The 24,517-nt window shown below is 48.6% G+C and overlaps 2 protein-coding genes across 4 annotated transcripts in view; both read right to left on the bottom strand.

Annotated features, from left to right (window-relative positions):
- CAPN5 (calpain 5) overlaps nt 1-24,517 on the bottom strand; it is a 57,514-nt gene that overhangs the window by 7,948 nt on the left and 25,049 nt on the right. For all 3 annotated transcript variants that reach the window (XM_088159222.1, XM_014887370.2, XM_088159223.1), the window contains exons 3-8: nt 12,384-12,515; nt 3,820-4,028; nt 3,203-3,395; nt 2,465-2,658; nt 1,740-1,817; nt 982-1,177 (exon numbers count right to left, since the gene is read on the bottom strand). In XM_088159222.1, coding sequence (XP_088015348.1) covers nt 982-1,177; nt 1,740-1,817; nt 2,465-2,658; nt 3,203-3,395; nt 3,820-4,028; nt 12,384-12,515 — 1,002 coding nt within the window. The remainder of the gene's footprint in view (nt 1-981; nt 1,178-1,739; nt 1,818-2,464; nt 2,659-3,202; nt 3,396-3,819; nt 4,029-12,383; nt 12,516-24,517) is intronic.
- On the bottom strand, nt 6,824-9,232 carry OMP (olfactory marker protein). The gene has a single exon (XM_088160658.1). It carries the CDS (start codon nt 9,230-9,232, stop codon nt 8,753-8,755), a length of 480 nt encoding a protein of 159 aa, XP_088016784.1. The 3' UTR covers nt 6,824-8,752.

Raw genomic sequence — 24,517 nt, 5'->3', positions numbered from 1 at the left:
CCCAGTCCACCACCATGCAGGGACAGCCCGGCTTCAAAAGGCTAATACAGAGCTGGAAGCTGGAAACAACTCTCCCACATCCTTAATGACAACTCCTGCAACAGACCAGACCATCCTTCAACTGCTTGTTAGATGAAGGACTCAAAAGGACCTGGTGATTGTGAGAATCCCAGTTCAGAGCAGGACAAGACAACTGTAGAATCTGTTGGAAAAGACCTCTAAGATCATCCAGTCCAGCCCTTAACCTAGTACTGCCAAGTCCACCACTAAACTGTGTCCCCAAGTGCCACATCTGCATGCCTTTTGAATGCTTCCAGAAATGGTGCCTGTACCACTGCCCTGGGCAGCCTCTCCTAAAGTCTTCACCCTTCCAGTAAAGAAGTTTTCCATAATACTCAATCTAAACCTCCCCTGGCACAACTTGAGGCTGTTTTCTCTTGTCCTACCACTTGTTACCTGGGAGAAGAGATCAACTCCCATCTGATCTCCTTTCAGGTAGCTGTAGAGAGCCATAAGGTCCCCTTGAGCCTCTTTTTCTCCAGAAAATTTTGTTCCAGGAGATGAACTTCAGGCTAGAAGGAAATTGATCTATGGGCTACACCTGTCTTGGTAAATTTAACAGTGTCAAAGTTTGGGCACAAGAAAACTGGAATTTGGTCATTCAGATGTCCATATTGTTGGAAATGACTCCTGGCCCTGTTTGACTGGAACCAGCCAACATTACTACCCTGTGGCACAGTTTGTTTTTCCCTTGTGCCAAGATGCTCTACACTAAGCACTTGGATGCAGTCTCCTTGATAAGAGGGATAATGTTAATAGAGTTGGCCTCGATGCTGGTCATGCTGTGCCAGAGAATTGCCATAAGCACAAATAATCTAATAGAGGTCTGGTAGCCATTTCAACCTTCTAGGTCCCTGTAGGGGAGTTAAACACTTGGAAGCACACATGAAGGCTCCAGAGGCCCTCTGCCCCATTACTCACTTGGGGGTTCTGCAGAAAAGTGTCCTTGTGGTTGATGCAGCCTCCAGAGCGGTTTTTCAAGGGGTCACTGCTTCTGGTCCATGCCCCGTGTAGCACGGCCTCCTCCCAGGTCTTGTGGATGCTCAGGTAGGAGGTGTTGATCAGACGGCACTTGATGATGTCCGTGAAGTATTTGCAGAAATCTTCAAAGGTCATCCTGAGTCAGGAAAGGGCAGAACTGGGTTATGCTGCTTCAATCCCTGGAAAGGTACACTGTACGGATTTTCTTAATCACCTGTTAGAGAGTGTGGGTTATCTCTGATGGCTGATGAATAACAAAAGTTACTCATCAAATATCTCCAAAAGAGATGGAGATGCCTTTCTCTGTGTCTGCAGTAAGTATTTACTGAGTTTAAACAACAGATCTCTGTGTTTTGGAGTGGGAGAAGCAGCACAGTGGCCCTTTCTCCACACAAGGGTAAATGTTGTACTGAAATATTCCTGGTGAGGCTGTGAAGTTTAGCACATTTATGACAGGTTCTCAGTACCTTGGTGAAATGGTCTGGCCCCCAAGTGATGCAGAGCACCTTGCAATTTCAGGGTCACGGCCATCAAAAGCTAACACCCATGGGCTCAAGGAGGGAGCTTCCCTAGAGATCCTGTGGCTTGGAAGCCTGTTTTCTCTGGATAGCTGTATGCATGGAAAAGATGTACATGCTCCATGGGGTGGGAGGATGCTGTGGGCATGGGCTGTGGTGATAAACCCAGGAGGGACTCACCAGAACTCTCCATCATCTTCCACTGTCATTCCCATCTTCTCTCTCTCACTTTTACTCACTTTCTGCCACTCCTCAGAGCTGTGGGAAGAGAACATTGCTCAGAGGTAAGGGACACACAGGTATTCGAGGCACAAGGACTGTATAAAGCCAGTCCCCACACCACTCTGGTTAGGTCATCTGCCAAACACGGGGGAAGTGCAGCACGGCTTGGAACTTCAACTTCCTTCCTGACCAGTGAAGTTGAGCCCAGTCTGGCTAGGTTTTATTTGGCCAGTACAATCACAGTCCTATCCATAAAGATAACAAAATTGACCTTGGCCAAAGGCTCTGGCTGCACCAGCCCTTGGTTCCTCATCTCATCCACAACCATCACAGCAGTCAGTAGTGGCCGAGGCTGATTCACTTGGGTGCTTGTTTTGCTGGAATAAGACTGGAAGCCCAAAGGTGACCCTTGAACATCCTTCACTGGTATAAACAAACATGGAACCATAGAATGCCAGAATGGTTTTGGTTGGAAAGGACCTTAAATATCATCTCATTCTAACCCCCCTGCTATGAGTAGGGGAACCTTGCACTAGACCAGGCTGCTCAAGGCCTCACCAGACTCCGCCTTGAACACTTCCAGGGATAGGGCATCCACAGCTTCTCTGAGGAGCTGTGCCAGTGTCTCACCACCCTCAGAGGGAAGACTTTCCCACTGAAACAAGCCGTGCCTCCCAACTCACGTGTCACTCCAAGGGCCGTTCCACTCCCGCTCGCCCCACGGGTTGCGCATGCGGATCATGTCCAGCTTCTCCGACTTGAAGAAGGACAGGAGGCCGTGGCCCAGCCGGACCTTCCGCACGTCCGTCACCGCGTACGCGTGGCCCTTCACCAGCCCGCAGGCCAGGCGAGCCTCCATGTCAGCTGCCGACGTGGCCTGGCAGGGGGACACAGACAGTGCTCAGACCAGGGGGACGTGGCCACCTCTGCGGGGGCTGGGAAAGAAACCAACCCAGATTTCCCTTTAAGCCAAAAGGAAGAGCATCGACAGTGAGGGAGACAGCCAATTGGCAAGTCTCAGATGCCATTTTATGTGCTGGATCCCTCCTCTTCTTCTTTTGGTTCATGAGGTCTCTGAGCTCCCATACCAGCAACCCATAGAGCTTGTCCTAATGGTTATACTGGGAGGTCTGGCAACCTGCATTTGTAAAGATGCCCAGATGCAGACACCAAAATGCCCTTCTCTAGAAGCATTTCCTAGCATTTAAAGGGTGCTGGGATAAATCTGTACTCTTGGACATAGCAACAAGGAATAAAGAGGGTTGACATTCAGGATTCACTCCTTTTGCCATCATGAAGAAGCTGGAACCCTTGGCCACAATTTATCTGATCTAATTTAGAGGTTTATGACCGTGTAAGACAACTGCATCCTAAAATGCCTATTCCTGTGGCATTGTGACCATACTGGTAATGTTGCTTACCTTGATGGAGCAGCTGATGAGGCCTCCCCTGTTGTGCACCTTCAGCACACGCTCAAAGAGGAGGTTTCGCTTGGCTTCATCAGCGATGTAATCCCCTTCGGTCAGGTCGATAGGCTCCGAGACCCCACCAGTGAAATCCACCAGGGCATCAGCTGTGTTGCCTCCATCCAGGGCCTCATAACAGCCTGACAACCTGAAAGAGGGTGACAGGGATGGCACGATGCTGGCTTGACATTTTAAAGGGTTGGGGACAATTCTTGGGGCACTCTTAAGAAGGGAGATTTGCAGTTGAGCTTCAAGTGAGAAAGGACAGCAAACTAGGGTGAAAAAATAGGACCCACATTCCTTGCTGCACTCATGCTGTCATAGGACCAAAGTAAAAGGAACTTTTAAGAAATCTCTAGAATAGGTGTTACTTAAAGAAACATTGAAGGCTTTGAGGGTAAATTAGGGCTAGAGAAGGGTTTTTTTTCCTAATGTTTGTCTGTTTGAGTTATATATTATTCCTCTGCAGGAAAGATGTTGTTTCCACTGCTGCAAACCAGGTGGTGAATTAACAGAGAGGAAAAACAGAGTGCTCAGGTGCCACTTTATCCTACAACTGCGTGGATACCTACTTGGCATAAGCTTTCTCCACCAAGGCACACCAGAACTCATTCTTGGAGTTGGAGTGGCAGTAGATGAGCTGATTGTGGAGTGTGGGCAGGCGGTCATCGATCACCACGTCCAGCCACTGACCGAAACGCCAGAACTGGAAGTGGAAGATCCCTACGTAGCTCTCAGGTTTCTCAGGGTTCCACTCCTGCTCCTTCCAGTCTGGGATGACCTGCAAAAGAAGAGGCACATATACCCAAATTATTCCTTTTTTTTCCCTGTGACTGACTTTCATTCTGGAACTAATGCAGACAGTATCAAATACAAGGAAGAATACGAGGGAGATAGACTTGCTCACAGTCTGCTGGGGCCAGATTTTGGACCTGGTTCTGTCAATGCAAACTAGATTAACATGTACTGGAATAGCTTAGACTTCACTGTCCCTTGGAAGGTGGAGTTAAAGGCCTTTGTCCTCTTTGTCCCTACCCTGGACATCTGCTGCCATCTCCTTCTGTAGACAGGCTATTGGAGTAGATGAGTGCTTTGTCTAATCAGGGATGGTTATTTTTATGACCACGCTTTTTGGGGATTTTTTTAGTGTCAGTAGGGTACCACTAACAAAGGGCACCTTCTTTGATTCTCCTGCTTGATTCTGGTGTGACTTGACTGGCCCAAGAGCAAGTGTGGTATTTGTCTACCTGGTTCCAGGGAACAGGCAGCAGATACTCTGCATTAACCTACTCTGTTAAGTAGAAGCAGAATCCCCATTCCCTCAAGGTCTCCTTTTTACCCTGTCAAGAACTACCACTCTCACCCAGGCAAGCACAGAGAGGTGATTTGATGAAAGACAGAAAAGAAGGCCTGAGTTGAAAGAAACCCCAGAGCAGCCGAGGGGTCTGAGGTGGCACAGGTTTGGTGTCACTGCCAGCAGGACAGCCACAAGCAAAGGGTAACTACCAAAGTCCATAGCCTGTCAAGGCTGCAGGCACCACCAGCCCTGCTTTGGATGGAAAATTCACCCAACAGCTGGGACAGAAATTAGCACAGCCAGGCACAGATGGTACATGTAGGGGGGATCTGCATCTTGTTTAGAACCAGGACACAGAGGCACACAGCAAGGAACTACCCCACTGCAGTTTAGCTTTTGTTGAGGGTGGAGGCAATGTGGTTTTACTGCACGGCCAGGGTGGGCTGTGAGGCCAAGTGTAGTTACTGTAGTTGATGGCTGACAAGTACAGACTTACACAGCAGCAGAAATGTGACTGACTGTCCACACCCCTGCTACTTCACTTACCTGCTCCCAAAGGATCACGAGCTCAGTGACAAAACACACCAAGGTGTCCACGCAAGCATGCATTATGTTCCAATACACTAAATAATCACTTTCCTGTGGAGAGCCGAGCGTGTTGGGGTGGGATAGGAGAGGACACAGACACATTGCATGGAAAGAGCCTCTTCAAGAAGTCACAGGACATGGTGAAACCACCTTTACTGTGCAGAGAGAATTTCCTCTGAAGAGCCTCCTGACTCCTTAGCTACCAGCAATGATCCAGCCCAGGGCTCCTATTGTTCCTATGCTGAAATATTAATGAAGTCATCAGCCCTGCAAGCTCACAGGCACTCCTGAGTAGTCTGGATCAATAGAAGCTGAGCAGACAAAGCCATGAAAAAGAGCTACATTTGGAGGGTTTGGTGCTTTATAGGAGTGCTAACAACTATGTTCCAGAGTCCTCTTGGGAGACTGCCAGGAAAGGTCAGCCAGCCCTCCATCAGTGCCCATTGATTCCCTCCTGACTGGAGCTCATCCTAATGAATTGTCATAGAGGACCATTGTGATAATCAACTCACTATTAATATGAGCTTAGAAATGATCCCAGCATTGATTAGAGGCAGCTTGTCAGCCAAAGCTGGTAGTGACAGCTTCCAGCTGGCTGGGCCTGAGAATTGCTCCTACCATCACTGGTGACAGGACAGGTCCACAGGTCCCCACCATCCTCCTTCATTTCTTCACCTGGGGACAGCTCTGGGATCACCCTCCACCACTGAAGGCAGCAAAAATGGTCAGCTTTCATCCAGAGCAGGGTCCAGGAGCAAGGACTGGTGGTATTTCTACACTGACCCACGAGGAAATGAGAGGAGTCTGATCTCCATAGGTGTTCCCTGCTGGAGAGTATGCCATGGACCACCCATCCCAGGATCCCAACAGGTTCTGGACTCAGCTTGGTTGCATGACACTGGGGCAGTGGAAATCATATTCTTCTCCAGTGGTGAAGTTCCTTGCTGTGTGCCTCTGTGTCCTGGTTCTAAAGGAGCAGCTGTGCTGCTTTTTCCTTAGGGACTCACAAAATCTGGAGCTGCAACAGCATTTAGTGCGACAAATTTACTGTGAAAGGGTTCAGAGACAGGTAAATTGGGAGCTCAGAAATGCCAGGTTTGCCTCCCTAAGCTGATTTATGGCTTTTTTCAGTTTTCTTAAAAGTGGCTAATTAACAGAAAAGGCATCTGTGACCCTGAAAAAAATGTCCCTGACTAGAAGGAGAAATTGGTACATGCCAAGTTCTCCAAGCCTTCTGCTGGGAACTTGCCCGTTCAGGATAAGGAGAGAGGCATGCAGCTGTACCAATCTGCTGAACTGTGGTACAAACTGGGATGAAATTCCCCTGGGAGATGGGACAGGGTGGTGTATCTGAAAGTCTTTATGGGATGCTGAAACTGTGTAGGGATAGTTTCAGTGACTGTTAAAAAGAGGCTCATCTTCCCTGCAGCGGAGAGAGACCACACTGGTCCCCTCCCTCCCCAGCTCTGAAGGAAAAAAGGACCCACCTGAGGATCATTTCCCCTTCGATGCCCAGCTTCAACCCCCTCTTGACCACAAAAAACCTGCTCAAATACTCCATGAAGCCTTTCACACCAAGAGAGAAGAAAGTAAATGTTCATCTTACATTTTACAGGAAGTTAAAAGGGGATCAAGGATACCAATATTGAGTTGAAATTTGGTGCTTTATTGCATGTAGGATTAGGGCAGCTTCCAAAGGGAGCATGAAGAAGACACAAACAGCCTCAGTCCTTAGGGAGAATCCATTGCCTAGGCTTTTATTTACTGTGGTACACCAATACCCAATGCGACATCTGCAGCAAGAACTCTACCCTAGCAACGTAGCAGTGGCATATTGTGAGACTCAGCATGCAAAAACCCCTTTGGATGTTGCCAGTGGCTCCTGTTATTTGGTTTAAAGCAGTTTGTAGTCAGGAACTCTGCTCTGGGATGTACAAGGAGGGGTCTTCTATGGGAAAGTCTGCTAGGATCCTAGAGGTGTGTTTGGCCAAGCAGAGATGCACCCACTTTTCTCTCTATTCACTGAGTCCAGAATTTCTTGGGGCCTAAACAAAGACATCAACTTCTCTGGCAATGGCCATGTTATGGCTGTAGGATTTGGTGGTTGCTGGGCTTTGGTTTTGGGCAAGACTCACAGAGCTCCTACCATCTCTCCAGCCAGCAGCTGATCTGCTTTCTTTCTCCTCTCTGCCTGGCATAACTTGTGCATATAATTTTGTACACTATTGTTGGGGTGAGGAAGGCATAGGCATCTCTAGAGGTTTTGTAGAAGAGGTTGGACTCTTTTTGGGGCTGGTCTGCAAAAGTCCACAGGCCACAGCTACAAAGTCACCTTGCTCTGGCTTTCCCATCATTGCTCTCTCCTTAGTCATCTTGGGACAATGTCAGGCCACACCTTGAGGAGTACTCACACATTTGAGTGCCATCTGAGCAAAGGACCACTGTAATAATACTTGGCTCTTTCAAGGGACTTTTCTATCTATGTGTCTCAAGAAGCTTCATTGAAGTACTCTCCACTTTTTGGTGGAGGAAAAGGAAACATCCAAACTTCGTAGCTTACTTGCAGTCATGGGGCAAACTGGGCACAAAACACTCCTGTTCCAATACTTATAAATGCACCACTCCCCTCTGCTCTCATGGTCACCCAGACACCCTTCCCTGTGTTTTAGAGGGCAGGAGACACTGCTTTTCAGGAACAGAAGCAGCAAGTTCCTGCTCTGTGGCTTGCAAAGTGCTCTGCAGCCTCATGGCTCTCTATAGACACTTCAGAGTAAATATTTTCATGGGTGCTTTAAGGACAGAACAAAGCAGAAATTAGCTCTGCTGCAGAGGACTCATGGCTGGCCTAGGCTGCTCTGAGCTGCTGGCTCTGCCCACACACACCTGCTCCAACCCATCTTGGACCAACAAATTCCACCCTCCCCCCAGTAAGAAATGGTGGCAGTGGTCAGAAAAGGCTGGTCCAACCTCCCCATTAGTTCAGTGGGTTTAAAATCTGCAGAATACAGTGAGTCCAAGTGTATGTACTTCAGCTTCACAGCAAGGTGGATTCTCTGTGGGACTGGTCTTCAGAGACTCCAAGCAGCCACAGCAGCAGCACAAGTCACCAGAGGCTGCAAGCACTCAGCACCTTGCAAGGAGAGGAACTCCATCACAAACAAGTCCTCCCTTTTTAATGGATAGGATGGAAACTAGATAGCACAGCTCGCTCCATGGATCCCTGCTGTTTCCTGGTATGGCAATCACTTATTTTTCCAGAGGGTTTTTGGTGTGCAGTTGGTACAGTGAGAAGACTTAGGGCAGCCTTGTATTTTCAAGCCAATAAGACCTTGCATGAATCCCTGATGAATTCACAAGCACACCGTCTTATACTCCAGGCAAATGCAGCAGCAAGCTCATGGCTCCCCTTCTCCTCAACATTTAGACAGAGGGCAGTACATTTGGGGAATATTTCACAGGGCTGAGGGGCTCCAGAAGCACTGAGCTGCTCTCTGCTTTACCACAGTGCTGTCTCTCATTAAAAAGAAAAAAAAACCACAAAAACAACAGGTGTAAAAATGGAACAAAGAACTGAACTGAAAGAAGCATAGCTGAAGTGAGAAAAGCTGAGCAAGAGGGGATCAGACTTTAAAAACAATGGAGGCTTTCAGCTGAGCTGGTTCGAGGCCGCCAGTGAAAGTGAGGAGGAAATACATCACCTTGCGGATCCGGGCTAATTCTGCTATCCGCTCCCCAAATTCCTGGGCATCCGCCTCATTGCACTCCACCTCCTTGGCCCCCAGCTTCTTCCAGAAGATGCCCACTGGCTCCAGCAGCTGCCGCTGCATCAGGTGGGTGAGATCAGGAGTCCAGTGCTGGGAGGTGCCCGTCATCGTGACCTTCCCAGGTCTGTCCAGCTGCACGTCCCAGCGGAGGAAGCGCAGTTTGTGCTGCTGGATGAAATCCACTCGGTAGATGTGCTCATTGGGACGCAGCAGCTTCTCACCATCCTGGGGCCTCCCGTTCTTCTGCTGCAGGCTCTGGAACCGCAGCCTCATGCGCCGGGTGAGCTGCTCGTCGCAGGTGAAGGGCAGCTCAAGCATCCCTGCCTCGGCTGCCATCCCCCGGCTGCTCCTCTGCTCTGTCCTCAGCAGTGTGTGGCTCTCAGATAGGAGCAGGAAAGATCAGACAGGCCCCTGGAGCTGGTGTCCTGTCTCCACAGTCCCAGCAGTGCTAGGCAACCTGGGCCAGTGACGCAAGACCCCTCTGGGGCTTCCCCTGAGCGCCCTCCCGACTCATTTGCAGATTCAGAACTGTTGGTGCTGCTGTGCACGATAATCTACAGGGAACGGATGTCTGATGTCAGCCTCCCTGGCAACCTCCCTGACAACCATGGCTCATCATCCCAAAACAAAGCCAGGGATGCCACCTTGGCAGGGATGAGTGGCAGTGGCTTTCTCTGAGTGTATTTTTCATAGTTAATTCAGGCTGGAATGAGACTGTGGAGGAGTCTGGTCCAATCTACTGCTCAAAGCAGGACTTACTTCAGGGTTAAATCATGTTTCTCTGGGCTTCATCCAGTCCATCTCTGAGTATCTCCATAGACAGAGGTCCCACAGCCTCTCTGGGTCCTGTTTCAGTGTCTGACTGAACTTATGCTGAAGATAACCTGCAGCTTGTGCTGCTGTCCTTTGTCCTCTGACTGCATCCCCTAAAGAGCCTGGCTCCATCTTGCCCACATTCCCCTACCCAGGCTGGATGGGGCAACAAGGTCCAGTGGCAGGTGTTTCTGCCCATGGCAGGAGGGATGGAACTAGATGACCTTTAAAGATTCCTTCCAAGCCAAATGATTCCATGGTTAAGTAGCTGCACACAGCTATAAGCTCCCCTCTTACCTTCTCTCCTCATGGATGCACAAACCCACTTTCCTCCTGACCATTTTGGTGGCCTCCATCAGGCTGTCCCATCCAGAAAAGGACATGAAGGTCCCAAGGGACAAACTGACTCAAAGCCAATGAATAGCAAACTAACACGACCATGGTGCCCTTTTCTGGACTGCACAGCTGGCAGGAGTCAGACACCACACTGCTCCTCCAGCAGCAAGTCGGCACCAGCATCCTGGCATGATTCTGCCCCCCATTTTGATGTCTCAATTTCTTTTCATAAAAACTAGACACATCTGAAGAGTCGTATGAAAGGTGTTACAGAGCCAGATCACACCTAGAGCCATGTAGAGTCATCCAAGACTCAGGAATTTAGAAAACAGCTCTCAACTAAATTCCAGTACCCCATTCTCACTCAGAGATTCACACCACACAGGCACAATGGGAAGCAGGGACATGGAGAAAACAAGGTGGAAGAAAATGTTTCAATAAAATAACCTCCTGGGATACACAGGATGTGCTGGCCTGCTTTATTTTCTTGAAGGTATTCCCCCTCCCCACACTTAAGAGAGACAGTTTCACTGTGTGAAATGGAGCAAGGGACATGCAGAGCCTATGTTACATTTTGGTGTACATCAGGAATACATTTTCTAGTGGCTATGGGTGATCTGGGCCAAGATTCCTGGACTGCTATTTCAGAGATACTAAAATCTGCATCAGCTTTTTCAGCTCTTTCCAGATCCCAAATAGAGACATTTTAGTGTCCAGCAATGTTATCACAATTGCACATGTAACCACACTTAGGAGCAAGGGGTCCATTATTTCTGTCTCTGAGATCTTCAGTAAATAGGAAATTCTTCACTGTGAGCATGGCGAGACACTGACACAGGTTGCTCAGAGAATTTGTGGATGCCCCATCCCTGAAAGTGTTTAAGGTCAGGATGGATGGGACTTTAAGCAACCTTGGAAGTGGAAGAGGCCCCTGCCTATGGCAGAGGAGTTGGAACTAAATGGTCATTAGGGTCTCTTCCAACCTATATAATTCTACAAATCAAACCTTTCTGAAAGAAAAGATGGGGCAGGTAAAAAAAAAGCGCCTCTGAGAGTTAAAGTAATGGAAAATGAGATGTCACAAACACAGCAAAATTGCCAAGGGAGGAAAGCAATGGCCAGCAAACTGAAATAATGAAGTGTCCAAAGGGACCCAGCCTCTATTTGGTTGGCATTTCCCAGGGCAGAGCAGGAAGTGGATGGTGAGGAAGGATGACAACTTGGGGGGTGTTGACGGTGAGGAACAAGCTGAACAACCCTGTGCATCACCCTCGTAAGGGGAGCCACAGCAGTCACCACAGCCACCATGGCAGGAAGCCTTAATGCTTATCTAGAAGGCAACAACAGCTATCCTGTTCCCACATAAAGAAAAACCTTGATTTTAACAGAAAACGGCGATGCTGCAAGAAATCCCTTAGCTTGGTGTTCATGCTCCCCACAGGAAGCAGAGACAGGAAGAACCACAGCACACATAGCAGATGTAAAGGAATGGAGTGGAAGAAGTTGTCTCAGGCCCGTGGCTGTAGGAGGCTGTGGGGGAAGAAGGTGGTGCACACTGTGCACACTGGCTGCCTTTTACAGGAAAATCTGGGAAAAGTTGCTCGCAGCTTGCTGGTCCCTATGATGATGCACACCTGCACCAGAGTCTGAAGTCTTCCTGCCCAGCCTCGGCTTTCACAAGGCTGAGGCCATGGTGGAGATGGGCACAGACTGTCCAAAGATGTGGCACTGAGCACCTCCTTCCCCCTGTACCTCTCTGCTTGCTCCCCAAGTTGCTCTGCTGCAGCTCCTTGGTGGCTTTCTGGCCCACAGCACATTCCCTTTGGATCCCACGCTTGAAGGAACACTGCTACATGGTGCCATCCAGCCATGGGACATGCCAGAGATGGATTCTTTGGGAAAGCAGTGACTTGGGGGAGATGCTAACACCCTAAAATCAACCTACCTGCCCAGCATGAGGTGTCTCACCATGGAAATGAGGGAAACGGGGCCTAATACTTCAGCTGAGCATCCTGAATTTTGTTCTTCTTGTTAATTTTTAGATTATTTTGGAATTCAAAGGATCAAATTTGGTCTTGTTTGGGTCTTGTTTGAAAAACAAGATGGGATGTGATCCACTTGGTTAAGGAGGGACTGGCCAAGGGTTTGGCTGGAGTGTGGTGACTGCAGTCATGATGACTAATGCCCTTTGCAAGTCAGTCTTCTAAGGGAGATTTTTGCACGTTATCAGCTTTTCAGGACATGAGGCATTCCTGAGAACCAGTTTTTGACCTGGACAAACATGATACACAAAGCCAAGGTGTTGACAGGCTCTCCCATGGCACGGGGAAACACTTACCTTCTGCCACAGAGACTCCCGGGATGCCAGGGAGGAGCAGGCAGCCACGAACCAGCAGTTCCCGACTTGGCCCTGGTGTAAGTCATGGGAGCTGATCCCATCCACAAAGAGACGTGGATCATTGCAGATCTCCTGTGGGACAGGAGGAAAACAGACACACTGGGTCAGTGAGCAGACAGGGAAATCAGGAGCAGGGCTTCCTGGCAAAGGAAAGTCACTTCCTCTGTTCCTCAGACTCCATGTAAACCTGACCTGCAGCTTTCTGCTGCCCTCGCTCATCAGGCTGGTGGCAGAAGGACCCTGTCCTGCCTTCTGCTCTCACCAGGACATGGGCAGCATCACAAGACCTACTCCCCATTCTGTCCCAGATCAGTGTTATAATTATCCCTGTTGATAATAGCACAGTTTCACACCATTACAGCCCTCCTAAGTCTCCTCTTTCAGATGCCTCTACTCCATGACTGTTTTACAAAGGGTGAGGGATCTGCTCTTCCAGCTTCTAGCACAGCAGATAAAAAAATCTGGTGAGCCAAAAGCTTTGCAGCTGGGCCAGAAGGATTAAGTACTCATCCTGCCATAAAACCATGATGATGGATTGTGCATAGACACCATGAATGGAGAAACTTGTGTAGGAGGCAGCTGGGAGGTAAGCTCATCCCTCCAACCATGCACCAAGACCATCAGCCTTTCTCTGCCTGGCTTCTGGCAGACTGCCCGCCCTGTTTCCCCCTCCCACTTAGAGCCTGGCCAAGAAAGCACTTAAATAACAGAGGGTATTGAGCAAGGTTCAGGTGACACACTGCTTTTCAAAAAATGTATTTTCTCCTGCTCAATCCAGTTTGTGAGTTCACATCCAGCTGGAGGCTGGGAGCAGATGAGACAAAGAGCTGAAAGAACCTTTCCACCTTTGTTATCACATTTAATTTGAAGAGGAAAAAGGAAAAGCAGATTATCCTTCTTCCCCCACACCTCCCAGTTTTTCAGGCTGGTTGTACCCAGAATAATATACCCCAGCCCGACTTTGCATATGAGGACTTGTATTACCTCTACCCATAGATTCATGGAAGGGTTTGGGTTGGAAGGGACTGTAAGGATCACCTAGTTCCAAACCCTAGAGACCCCACTCACTAGGCCAGGTTGCCTAGGGCCCCATCACAGGGAGGAAAAGGAACCATAAGGACCTCCTGCTATTCCTACCTAGCCCAGCCAGCACCAAATACCTCAAAATTAACCTGGCACGAACCGGCCAGGATCAGAGCCAAGGAAAAGGACTAATTCCCTGATGCTGGAGGTGCAGGATGTTGGGATGAGCGCTAGGGGGAGGCAAGCCGACACCAGCAAAGGCAGGAGCCACCTGTGCCTCTCAGCATCGCTAAACAGGGATGCGAGAGGAGCAGCGGGGTCCAGCTCCTGTTTCAGAGCACCGGGGAAGCACCCGGCATCCAGGGGGATGTGCCTGGTGGTGGGGGTGTCTGTGAGATCCTGCTCTGGGGAGCAGAGGCACCTTCTTTATCCCATCTGAAGACCACAGCTGCCCCTTCTGCCCTTGGGGGGGATCAGCGGATTACAATAAAGGAGTTGCTTGATATTACAGACAGGTGAGAACATGAAATCATGAGAAATACAGAGCGACAAAATAGTCTGGGTTGCAAGGGATCTTTTAAAGACCATCTAGTCCAAGTCCCTGCAATAAGTGGGGACATTGTCAACTGGATCAGGTTGCTCAGAGCCCAGTCCAGGTTGCTCAGAGCCCAGTCCAACCTGACCTTGAATGTTTCCTGGGGCTGGGACATTGATCACCTCTCTGCCAGTGTCTGACCATGCTCATTGTAATAAACTTCTTCCTTATAGGTAGTCCAAATGAACTCTCCTTCAGTTTAAAACCATTACTCCTTGTCCTGTTGCAACAGGGCCTGCTATAAAGTGTGTCCCCATCTTTCTGATAAGCCCTTTTCAAGTACTGAGAAGCTGCAGTAAGGTCTGTCCTGAAGTGCAGAGTGGGGCTACCACGCTTCCCTGCAGAAGACCACACACCATGCTCAAGCCCCGGGACTGAGCCCAGTGGACTCCCAGTGATCCTAAACATAGAATCACCAAATCAACGTGGCTATAAGGAATTCCTGGATATCATTCAGTCCACACCCCCTAATCAAAGCAGGGTCAGCTACAGCAGGTTGCTCTGGACTGTGTTCAGTCAGGTTTTGAATATCTCCAGGAATGGAGACTTGAAACCTCTCTGGGAAGCTTGTGCCAGCTTTCGGACTGACCTCACCGTATAAAGACTTTTCTCATGCTTAAATGGAATTTCCTTATTTTCAGCTTGCACACACTGTCTCTTGCACTGTCACTGGGCACCCCTGGAAAGTCTGGCTCTGTCTCCTTCACTCCCAGCTATCTGGTATTTATGGACATTACTAAGATTCCCCTGAACCTTCTCTTCTCCAGAGTGAAGAACCACAGAATCATTAAGAAGACCTCTGAGATCATGGAATCCAGCCATTAACCCAGCACTGCCAAGTCCACCATTAAACCATGTCTCTCAGCACCACATCTGTACCCTTCTTGAATATTTCTAGGGATGGTGATTCCACCACTTCACTGGGCAGTCTGTTCCAATGCTTGAGCACCCTTTCAGTGAAGAAATTTTTCTTAATATCCAATCCTTGTAAAGGGGAAGACAGCACTGCCTCTTTGTTCTAATGTGGAACTGATTCTATCAGGGTCTCATCCATGGTTCAGTCTCCCCAGCAAAACTCCCTGGGAAGGTTTGCCATATTCCTGAGACTGGAGCTTACCAATATTAATTGACTTGTATTCTTCAGTCCCTACTGAAGCTGCTGAATTTCCACTCATGTATTTTGTACCTGGTCTAGACTGTGTGGCCTCAGTCCACTGGGATGACATTCCCTGTATTCTGTGGCTGTACAGAGCTGGGAGCCAAAGACCAAGGCACTGCTTCAGCCAGGCTGCAATGCCCCAGCATTGCATGGAGCACAGAGGGGCCCTGGTGTGTGATGCAATGCACACTTGGAGCCATGGAGCACCAAGCCCACGTGCAGAGGTGGTTAATGAACAAGATATTAGTGGGAACTAGGTCAAAAAGCCAATAAAAGTTTTGGAACATTTCGTGTTCCTTTTCCTGTAAAAAGTGCTGGAAGTGATAAGAAGCTTGTTCTGCAGCCGGATGAAATTACAGGGCCTGGGATTTACATGTGCAAAGGGAGGAGAGAAGCAGAGATTCCCTGATCAGAGAAGGTCATGACCTTGGTTTCCTCCCCTCCCTACCATGCAACAGACAGAATCCAGGTGAACAATAACATTTATCCAGGCAGCAAACACCACATCACTCTCCCAGCACCAGGACCACAAGAGAGGAGGGCAGCACACCAACAACTACACCCACACACACCCTGGGGCCTCCTGGGTTCAGGCTTCAGCCACCACAGAACCAGCACAAACTGCCTCTTGCCACTTGAGGCCACTGAGCAGACAGCAAGTCCATCCTGTCCTTCATTTATCACAGCCACATCCTGGGTCCTGGTTACTCCTAGTCTGGACACAGATGGACAACAGGAAGGAACAGGGAGAGGAAGCCAAAAGCTATGGCTGCAGGGAAGCTATGACTTTAATGTGTGCTTCTTAACTCTACCTTGGCCAAAGGAGTCATCCATGTCTCTTTACCCTCAAGGAGAACCTATTTTGGAGGATCCCAAGAATCACAGAATCACTGAGGCTGGAAAAGCCCTTACGATCACCAACCATTAATCCAACATTTCCATGTTGACCACTAGATCATGTTCCCAAGTGCCACTCCCACCTGTTCTTTGAACACTTCTGGAGATGGTTATTCCAAGGATCCTAAGCACCATCAGAGATCATCTGCCCTCCCTAAAATTGTCTGCTGAAATGCCTGCTGAGCTCCAGGCAACAAAACACAATTTAGAGAAAGCCTGTGCAGATGGTTCCATGGAAAGATTCAGACTGATAACACAGAGAGGGCCAAAATAGTGATTCAGAGTTCTGATGATTCATATCCTCCCTCCTCCAATGGATGTGGGACAGAGGTAGAGAACAGACCCAGAGCAGGTCCCTGTCAATGAGGGGCTGATTGCAGAGGTCTGGCTTATGAGAGCCCAGATGGGGACAGCTTGCTCCCTCTGGCTTTGGGTTTTTGAAGTTCATTAGGAAAAAAAAATAAATTAAAAAAAAAAAAAATACCCAGACAGAGCAATGATCTTGTACTTTTTGCTTCCCACCCAAAAGTACGTGGTCTGTCCCTCTGCTCTCCCTTTTGGGACTTTCCCAAAATGCACACAATTTTCTTCCAAATGCATTTAAAGCAGAAAATATCTTCCTCACCTTCTCCAGCCAGTCCAATTCCACACAGGATTGCAAGGAGAAAATCACTTTCTAATTTGCTTTATAATTGATGACTGTTTTACCATAAATGTTTCCTGGTGCAGGTTTCTGAGATTCAGATTCACTGGGGATCTGGATCACGTCAAACCAGATGTGGGGAGGGAAAAAGCTACGGTAGGAGGAGGAATAACCACGGGAGACACAACATCTGCTGAGTGCCAGGACCGTTTTTTGCTAATAAGGTTTTGTAAGGAACAGACTAGTCTAATTTTACTGCAGAGCCTGGCTGTTTCAGAACAATGCCTTCACTCAGACTTGCAGAATCAGCAAAATAATCTATTAGCATGGCTGCGCTTCCTCCCTCCCTTCTAGGCAGCTGGGAACTGAAAGGATCCTGTCTTAAATGTCACTCACACAGACAAGAGAGCAAAAGGCACCCAAGCATGGCGAGCAACAGTGACACAGCAGACACAAAGGTCCCTGTGCTGCCCTGCTCCACGTTCCTGCAACTGGGATGCGATTCTGCAAAAAGGGGAATTAATACAATTTGCATGAGGGTGACAGAGGAAAGGGAAATGGGGTGAATTTAGAATACCAGGGGTCTATGGTTTCAGATGGATTAATATAGAATCATGGAATCATGGAGTGGTTTGGGTTGGAAGGGACCTTAAAGATGATCTCTCTCCTACCCCCTGCCATGGGCAGGGACACCTTCCACTAGAGCAGGTTGCTCAAACCCCATCCAATCTGGCCTCAAACACTTTCAGAGATGTGTTAGCCACAGCTTCTCTGGGCAGCCTGTGCCAGTGCCTCACCACCTTTGCTAAATAAATTTTGTTGTTATATCTACTTCTAATCTATAATTTTTCAGTTTAAAACCATTATCCCTTGTCCTGTCACTACAGGCTCTACTAAAAGATATGTACTTGGTGGATCAGCTTCACACACATGGAAGGGTAGGCTTGGTTGGGAGTATCTACACTCTACAGAACTGTTTGTGGGGGTTTGTATTGCCTCAGTCAGGTATCCCTAATGCTAATCCACTCACAGTATCTCGGTGTGTACACATTTGTATTGCTATCAGCTCCCACACCATGCAGAGGGCACTGGACACTCCACCCACAGCAAACAGGACTTGCTTGTGAAGGAAGGCATCCAAAAACACACACTCCCCACAAACTCCTTGACTCAGCTTGTGTACTGCTGAACCGTGCAATGGCGTTTGTTCTGGCACCAGGAAGACTGGGGGCAGTGTTTGTTTTGGCACCAGGAAGAGCAGGGACAGAGGCAAACAAGATCTAAAGGTCAATTTGCAGGACCACGACAGGTCCCTCTGCAATTTTATCTTCCGGGTATCCAAAGTACAAAGGCACCCAAAGAAGGGATAAAGCAATGAGAGGTGGAGAGACACAAGAGGCTGTGAGAGTACTGCACTTCCCAGGGGCAGATGGAGAGGGATTGGAAGCAGAATGGCACAAGTACAGAGACCCCAGACCTGTCATTCCTCCCACATGCCCTTTCCAGGGATGCACTCTTGGGAACTCTCACCATTACTCCACCCAAGACGTCTTCAGTCTCTACCCAGCCAAGACTGATGCAGAGGCTGGCACAGCCTGGCTTTTAGCATCACCACACATCCAGACACAGCCCTCCCCAGCCATCCCTCCTACAGCTTTTGTCTGGTGGCAAAGTCACTAAGAAAAAAAACCACTCCCTGGATACCAACAGCCCTGAGGTCTGCAGAAGTCACTGCCAAAGCTGGAAAGTCTTCACATGGCTCACTAACAAACTGGGGGATGGGATGCTCAGAGCAGTGAGGTGATGTGCCACAGCTCACCCCACAGAGAAGCAGAAATGGTCCCTCTGGGTTTCCAGTCCCAGCCCAGCCCAGTCACCAGGGGAACCATCCTTCCTTCACAGAAATGATGTCACCTGGCTTCCTTTCATGCTGCATCACCTGAGCCAGCCTTACAGCTGCACCCAACTACAGTCTTGAGATGTGGAGAGGACACTGGGCAAATGCAGCTGTCAGAGATGGCTCCACCTGCATCTCTTTCCCTAAATCCTGGTCCATGTAGGCACAGCTCCAGGGAGCTACACCAGAGAGGAGGAGGAAGAGGGAAAAAATAAGCTCCTAAGGTTGTTTAACACCCTCTGACAGACACACCTCTCTGACTCAGCACAGTGCTGCTGGCCACCTTCGCCCAAGCTCCCCCATCCTCCACCATACATCAGTCTTGAACTCTCCTACAGATCTCCTTTGACCAGCTTCCCTTGGGAAGGACTTGCAGGGTGTACCAACCCTGGTTTGGCAGCACTGTGAGTTTAAAATACACCCATGCTCCAAAGCCTGTCCTCTCACATGGCACACCATGCTCTCAGTTGCTCCAACACTTTCAGTTGTGGGGTTTAACCTCAAGCAGAGGAACTGCTTTGGCTTGAAACTACAAGCATCAAACCCCAAACCTGGAGGATCACGGTCATGCAGGTACAAGTGAGGGGCCACAAACGACAGGCAGGAGCCCTGGGGATGCTCCATATCTTGCACCACTTTTGAGCCATCAGTCTCCACGCTGGAGGACGCAGAGGTAGGACCAGGCTGGAGGAGCCTGTCCAAGTAAGTCCTGCTGTGAAAAACTACAGTATTTCAGGAGGAGTGGTCCAAACCCAGCCATTCATCACACAGCTAATATGAAATCCTGGAGCAAGCTGATGTGGCCACAAGCTCAGCTGCACTGTTTCTGCCTCCAAGCAACATAATTCAGCAGCTGCCCTGCCTGAATCCCAAATCCTGTGTCCCACTGAAAGCCAATCTCCTAAAACAGGATTTAGAAATCTAAATTGTGCAGTGCTTTTTGTTGGTTTTGTTTGTTTGTTTTTAATTAACCTAAGAGTCAAGTTATTGATGGGAAAAGAAGAATTGGAAGCTGCAAAGGAAAACTACCTCCACACTCTATTGTGTGTATCTCCGATCAAAATCTCCAAACTGCTTTTCTGTGGGGACACCTCCCACACCCCCTTGAGCCACACTCTCTCCATTTCCTTGTCCCAGGGCAAGGAAATACCCTTTGGTTTGTGATGGTGTCCCATTCATAGCACCTCCATTCAAAAACAAGACTTGACCTCACCATAATCTAAATTAATCCCTGCCTATGCAACGATGATGAAAAATGAGGTTATCATGAGTTTAAGCCATTTAAAGAAACTACTTTCAGCCTACGCCTATTCTGGTTATTCATACAATGGGTGTAGCTTTGCAAACAGAATCCTGTTTTATGAGAAAACCACCCTCTAGAGATGTGGAGTCATGAGCTTCTGCTAACTGGGAGAAGGGACATTAATTCTTATGTAACTCTGTCAGTGGCATTTGCATCAGACCACAGTCAAAATTTAACCATCCATGACCACTCTCCGTTAAGATGGTTTGTTCATCCTTTTCCTTCTTGGATGGGGACTGGGAAGAATTCATCACTGAGCAGTGGTTTCTTCCCAAAGATCCAGAAATATCAAAGAAGCATTGTTTTATATTCCCACTCACACACGCAATCAACCACGAACTCACACAGACACTCACACACACAGACACTCACACTCTTTGTATTTTACTTTCCTTCTGCAAGAGGCAGCACCATGCCTGATCAAGTCTTTTCTAGGGCTTCAGTGAAAGACACTTGCTCCAGCAGGAGCACCTGCCCTTAACACATGCAAATCACCCCAAAATCCCATCCTCTCTGAGGGCTCAAAGATTAGAGCTCACAGGCAGTGCAGAAACTCCCAGCTTGCACCAAGATTAAAAGCCTTGGCTGATTCAGAGAATGCATCCAGCTCTGGGACCCTCACCATCAGGAGCACATGGACCTTGCTTGCTGGAGCAGGTCCAGAGGAGACCACGAAGATGCTCGGAGGGCTGAAGCAGCTCTGCTATGAAAACAGGATAAGAGAGTTGGGGTTGTGCAGTATGTAGACAAGAAGGATCCAAGGAGACCTTAGAGCTCCTTCCAGTGCCTAAAGAAGCTCTAAGAGAGCTGGAGAGGACATTTGACAAGCACATGAATTAACAGGACAAGGAGGAATGGCTTGAACGGCTTTGAACTGAATAAAATCGGGTTTAAGTTAGACAATAGAAAGAAATTCTTTCCCGTGAAGGTGGTGAGGCACTGGCACAGGTTTCCCAGAGAAGCTGTGGATGTCCCATCCCCAGGACAGGTTGGATAGTTTGAATGGTGAGGAACACATCCAGTGCAGGTATCTCAGTGAGCAGCTGCAGTTTGAGCTCTGGGGAGAGGGAGCCCAAGCCTGAAATAAGGGGCTGTGAACTGCTGACCAAAGAACAAAGGACATCTGTGTCCCATCCATGTGACTGGACACTCAGAGACTCTCCAGGCTTCCCCATGCTTTGATTGTGAGAGGATAAAAAACGAAGGTTTCCTTTTGTTTGGAGTCCTTCCTCAGAGGCACCAGCTTCAGCCATTTTTCTATCACTGCACCAAGATGAAATAATTTTAATGATCCAGATGTCTGAGACTCTGTTTTGGGGAAGCTGGGGTCACAGTAAGGAAACCTGGTCTGACTGTGAGAGCAGGGAGTCAAGTGGGGCACAGATGTCTCCCTGGAGCTGCCTGCTACAAAGGAATTTTGGTTCCAGCTCAGGTGGTGGGAGTGTGACTGCCAGAGTGGCTCCTGGATGGCTGGACAGGGAAGTTTCCTTAACACTGAGCAACCAAGTCTAGTGGAAGGTGTCTCTCCCATGGCAGGGAGGTTGGAACTAGGTGATCTTGAGACCAAACCACTCTGTGGTTCTATGATAAGCAGCTCTGTAATTGCCCCTCCAGGACCCCAGAGCCCAGTCTGGGAGGATTTGCACATTCCCTCCCATGGAGCTCAGAGGCAGTGACTCCTTTCTGAGACACCCTCTGCTATTGTGCTGCTCTTCCTCATTACCAATACAATAATTTCTTGTCACCAACACACAGATGCACTAAGAAGCACACAATGAATCTAATCCAGGGATTTTACTGCCACTTTTGCTTTTAAGGCCATGTTCTTCTGATGCTGAGGACAGAGCAGACTGGCTGGAAATTTCTTATCAAAGGCTGCAATAGTGCCAAGTAGCTTATCGAGTGCAGTCCTCACTGGGGCTAAGGGGGAGAGTGTGCTTGCCTGGCACCATGAGGCTGTGGCCCCGGGAGGATCTGGCAAGACCTGCTGGAATGCAGCCAGGGTCAGCATCGCATCTAATGGGAGCAGAGACCTTTTAAAATGAGTACAAATAGTAACAATGAATTTCTTGTTCATCCTTGAGGGATGGGGTAGCCTATGAATGGCTTAAAAATGTAAAAACAAGGTCAATTCAGAGATTGCATTAAATGATGATCAAATCCCTTCCTGGCAAGGAACAGCCAGACTGGCAATCAGCTCCACTTTTACTGAAAACAGCAGATAAATTAACAGGCGAGTGGCTCATAAATTCTTAAGCTGAGAAATGCAAAGGTCTGGAAGGATTTTAACCCGTGATGGACCCCAGACAGAGTCTGTTGACTGTTCAGAGGAGATGATCCCTCAGTCAATCCAGCAGCACAGAGGAGCCCCAGTATCAACACTAACCCCAAGGATTCTTTGAGTGACACCAAAACTGAGAGAGACAGGCTGAGAGACTGCAAAAAGCTCAGCAAAGACCCCCCTGGAGCACAGAAGTTAGTATTTTAGTCCTTCTGGAAGAAACACCTCCAAGCAGGGCACCAGAGGGGTTTTGCACCCAGTGGTCATTGCCAATGTAAGTGCCTCCCTGCTAAACTCTTGGTGAGCTTTGGAGAGCAAAGAACTGCAAGAACCTAACCTCTGTGTTCCCCATTATCTTCACTCTTGTGTTTGTGCCAGCTTCCCAACCTGCAATACACACTGGGGAAAAGGCCTTTTAAAGCAGAAACTTGTGGGCAGGGAAGTGCTGGTCCTGCTTTTAGTGAATTAGGTCATTGACTCCTTTCCCCTTCCAGGAAACCCCTAAGGAGATTGATTGTATAATCCTCACTCAGCAAGAGAAAAGAGCTAAGTGCTTAATAATGTAAAGAAAAGTGGAGCTAAGAGATGCTCTCCCATCCTGCAACACCTCTGCCAAAGACAACAGCATCCAGTTCAAGAGACAATGGACATAATGCATCCTGCAGGACAGAAATGGCTTTAAAGTGATTGGATATTAGGAAGGAATTCTCCCCTGTGAGGGTGGTGAGACACTGGATCAAGTTGTCCCGAGAAGCTGTGGCTGCCCCATCCCTGCAAGTGTTGAAGGCCAGGCTGGATGGGGCTCTGAGCAATCTGGTCTAGTGGAACTAAAGGAACTAAAGGATGTTTAGGATCCCTTCCAACCCAAACCATTCTATGATTCTCTGAATGGACAAAACCCCTATACACAAGTCACAGTAGATATATACCGGGCAGGGAATGGCTATTGAAAAATCCTATTTTCTTGGTTTCTAAAACAAGATTTCTCTTGTCTATCTGGGAAAAAACCTCAGGGCTGTGACTGAGAGCATCTCTCCCCAGTGCCATAGTAGGGCTGAAAATGCCATGGTTCTAGTGCCCTAAGATCTCCTGCTTCCACAACATTTCCCAAAACACTTGGCCTCTCTCCCCCACAACTACTCTCTCAGGCTTTCCCCTCCAAATGACATTACCCTCATGCAGACAAAATAGTATTACCATTTGACAAGAATCTACCTTTATGCTCTTTAATCAGTGACAATCTCCCCTGACAATTAATTCCTGCAGAGATAATTCAGCACTTGCAAGTAAATACTGGAGAGAGATAAAAATACTGAGAAACAGGCATGGAGGGAAAAACTCTTCCCTTGAAGATTGGGAAGCTGTAGACTTCATCCAAGAGAGTTTCTCCGGTGGTTGCAACCATCCAGACTTGAACTCACAGTGCAGGGATGCAGCTCAGGTTCAACAACAACCACACATCACCTCAAGCCACACAGTCACTGTGACAACAGCTGGCTTGGAAACCCTTGTGTTTGTCACAGCTGCTTGTTACAGCCCCTTTGGCACAGCTCAGCACGGATATCCCACCTGGAGCTCTCCAAGCATCTTTGTGATCTCGTGTCCCAGCCACTCAGCATCTTAGGGATGACCATGAGGTGCTCCTGCACCTGTAATAGCCTGCAGCACACTGCTGTGGACAGGAATGCACTCAGCACACAGCAGGCCACCCACCCCCCAGAACAGGGAGGAAAAAACCATCTCCATGCTCAACCTTGCTCCCTGTGAAGAGCTGAAGGACCAGAGCATGCAGCTCGTGTAGCTCAACACCACACCTGTGCACGATACAAGCCTCTCACCAGGCTTCATCTGATTCCCACAGGTGCAGTGATGCCCAAATTTGTCCTGGCTGGTGACATGTCCCAGCAGCAGGTCACAGCTTGGTGGGCTGAACCTGAACCAAGTGGCCCTCTTGCTGCAGAGAGAAAACAAGCCCTAGGTAAGGCCCAGAGGTATTAAAGACAGACCCTAATTGAAGCTTGTAGCAATCCCATGGCATCACTGGAAGCACTGTCTACCCAAGAACACAGCTGGGACATGATGATTAGAAGAGATTAACTCTTTTCCCACAGCGTAATGAGTCTCTTCCACCTTAGACAAGCACGGTTTTTTCCACCAGTGATCAACAGACACAGCAGATGCCCCAAATGTCTCCTTAATTTTGCCATCCATCCTGCACCTCATCCATCCCCTTCTACTCATCTTTGTGCCACCCCTTCTTATTTACCCCCGTCCCA

The sequence above is a fragment of the Sturnus vulgaris genome, chromosome 2, assembly GCF_052056855.1.
Source record: "Sturnus vulgaris isolate bStuVul1 chromosome 2, bStuVul1.hap1, whole genome shotgun sequence".
Classification (NCBI taxonomy): domain Eukaryota; kingdom Metazoa; phylum Chordata; class Aves; order Passeriformes; family Sturnidae; genus Sturnus; species Sturnus vulgaris.
This window is presented reverse-complemented; position numbering and strand designations above follow the sequence as displayed.

What these genes read in the sequence shown, in the direction of transcription:
- OMP (XM_088160658.1), bottom strand. Translation starts at nt 9,232, where the DNA reads ATGGCAGCCGAGGCAGGGATGCTTGAGCTGCCCTTCACCTGCGACGAG.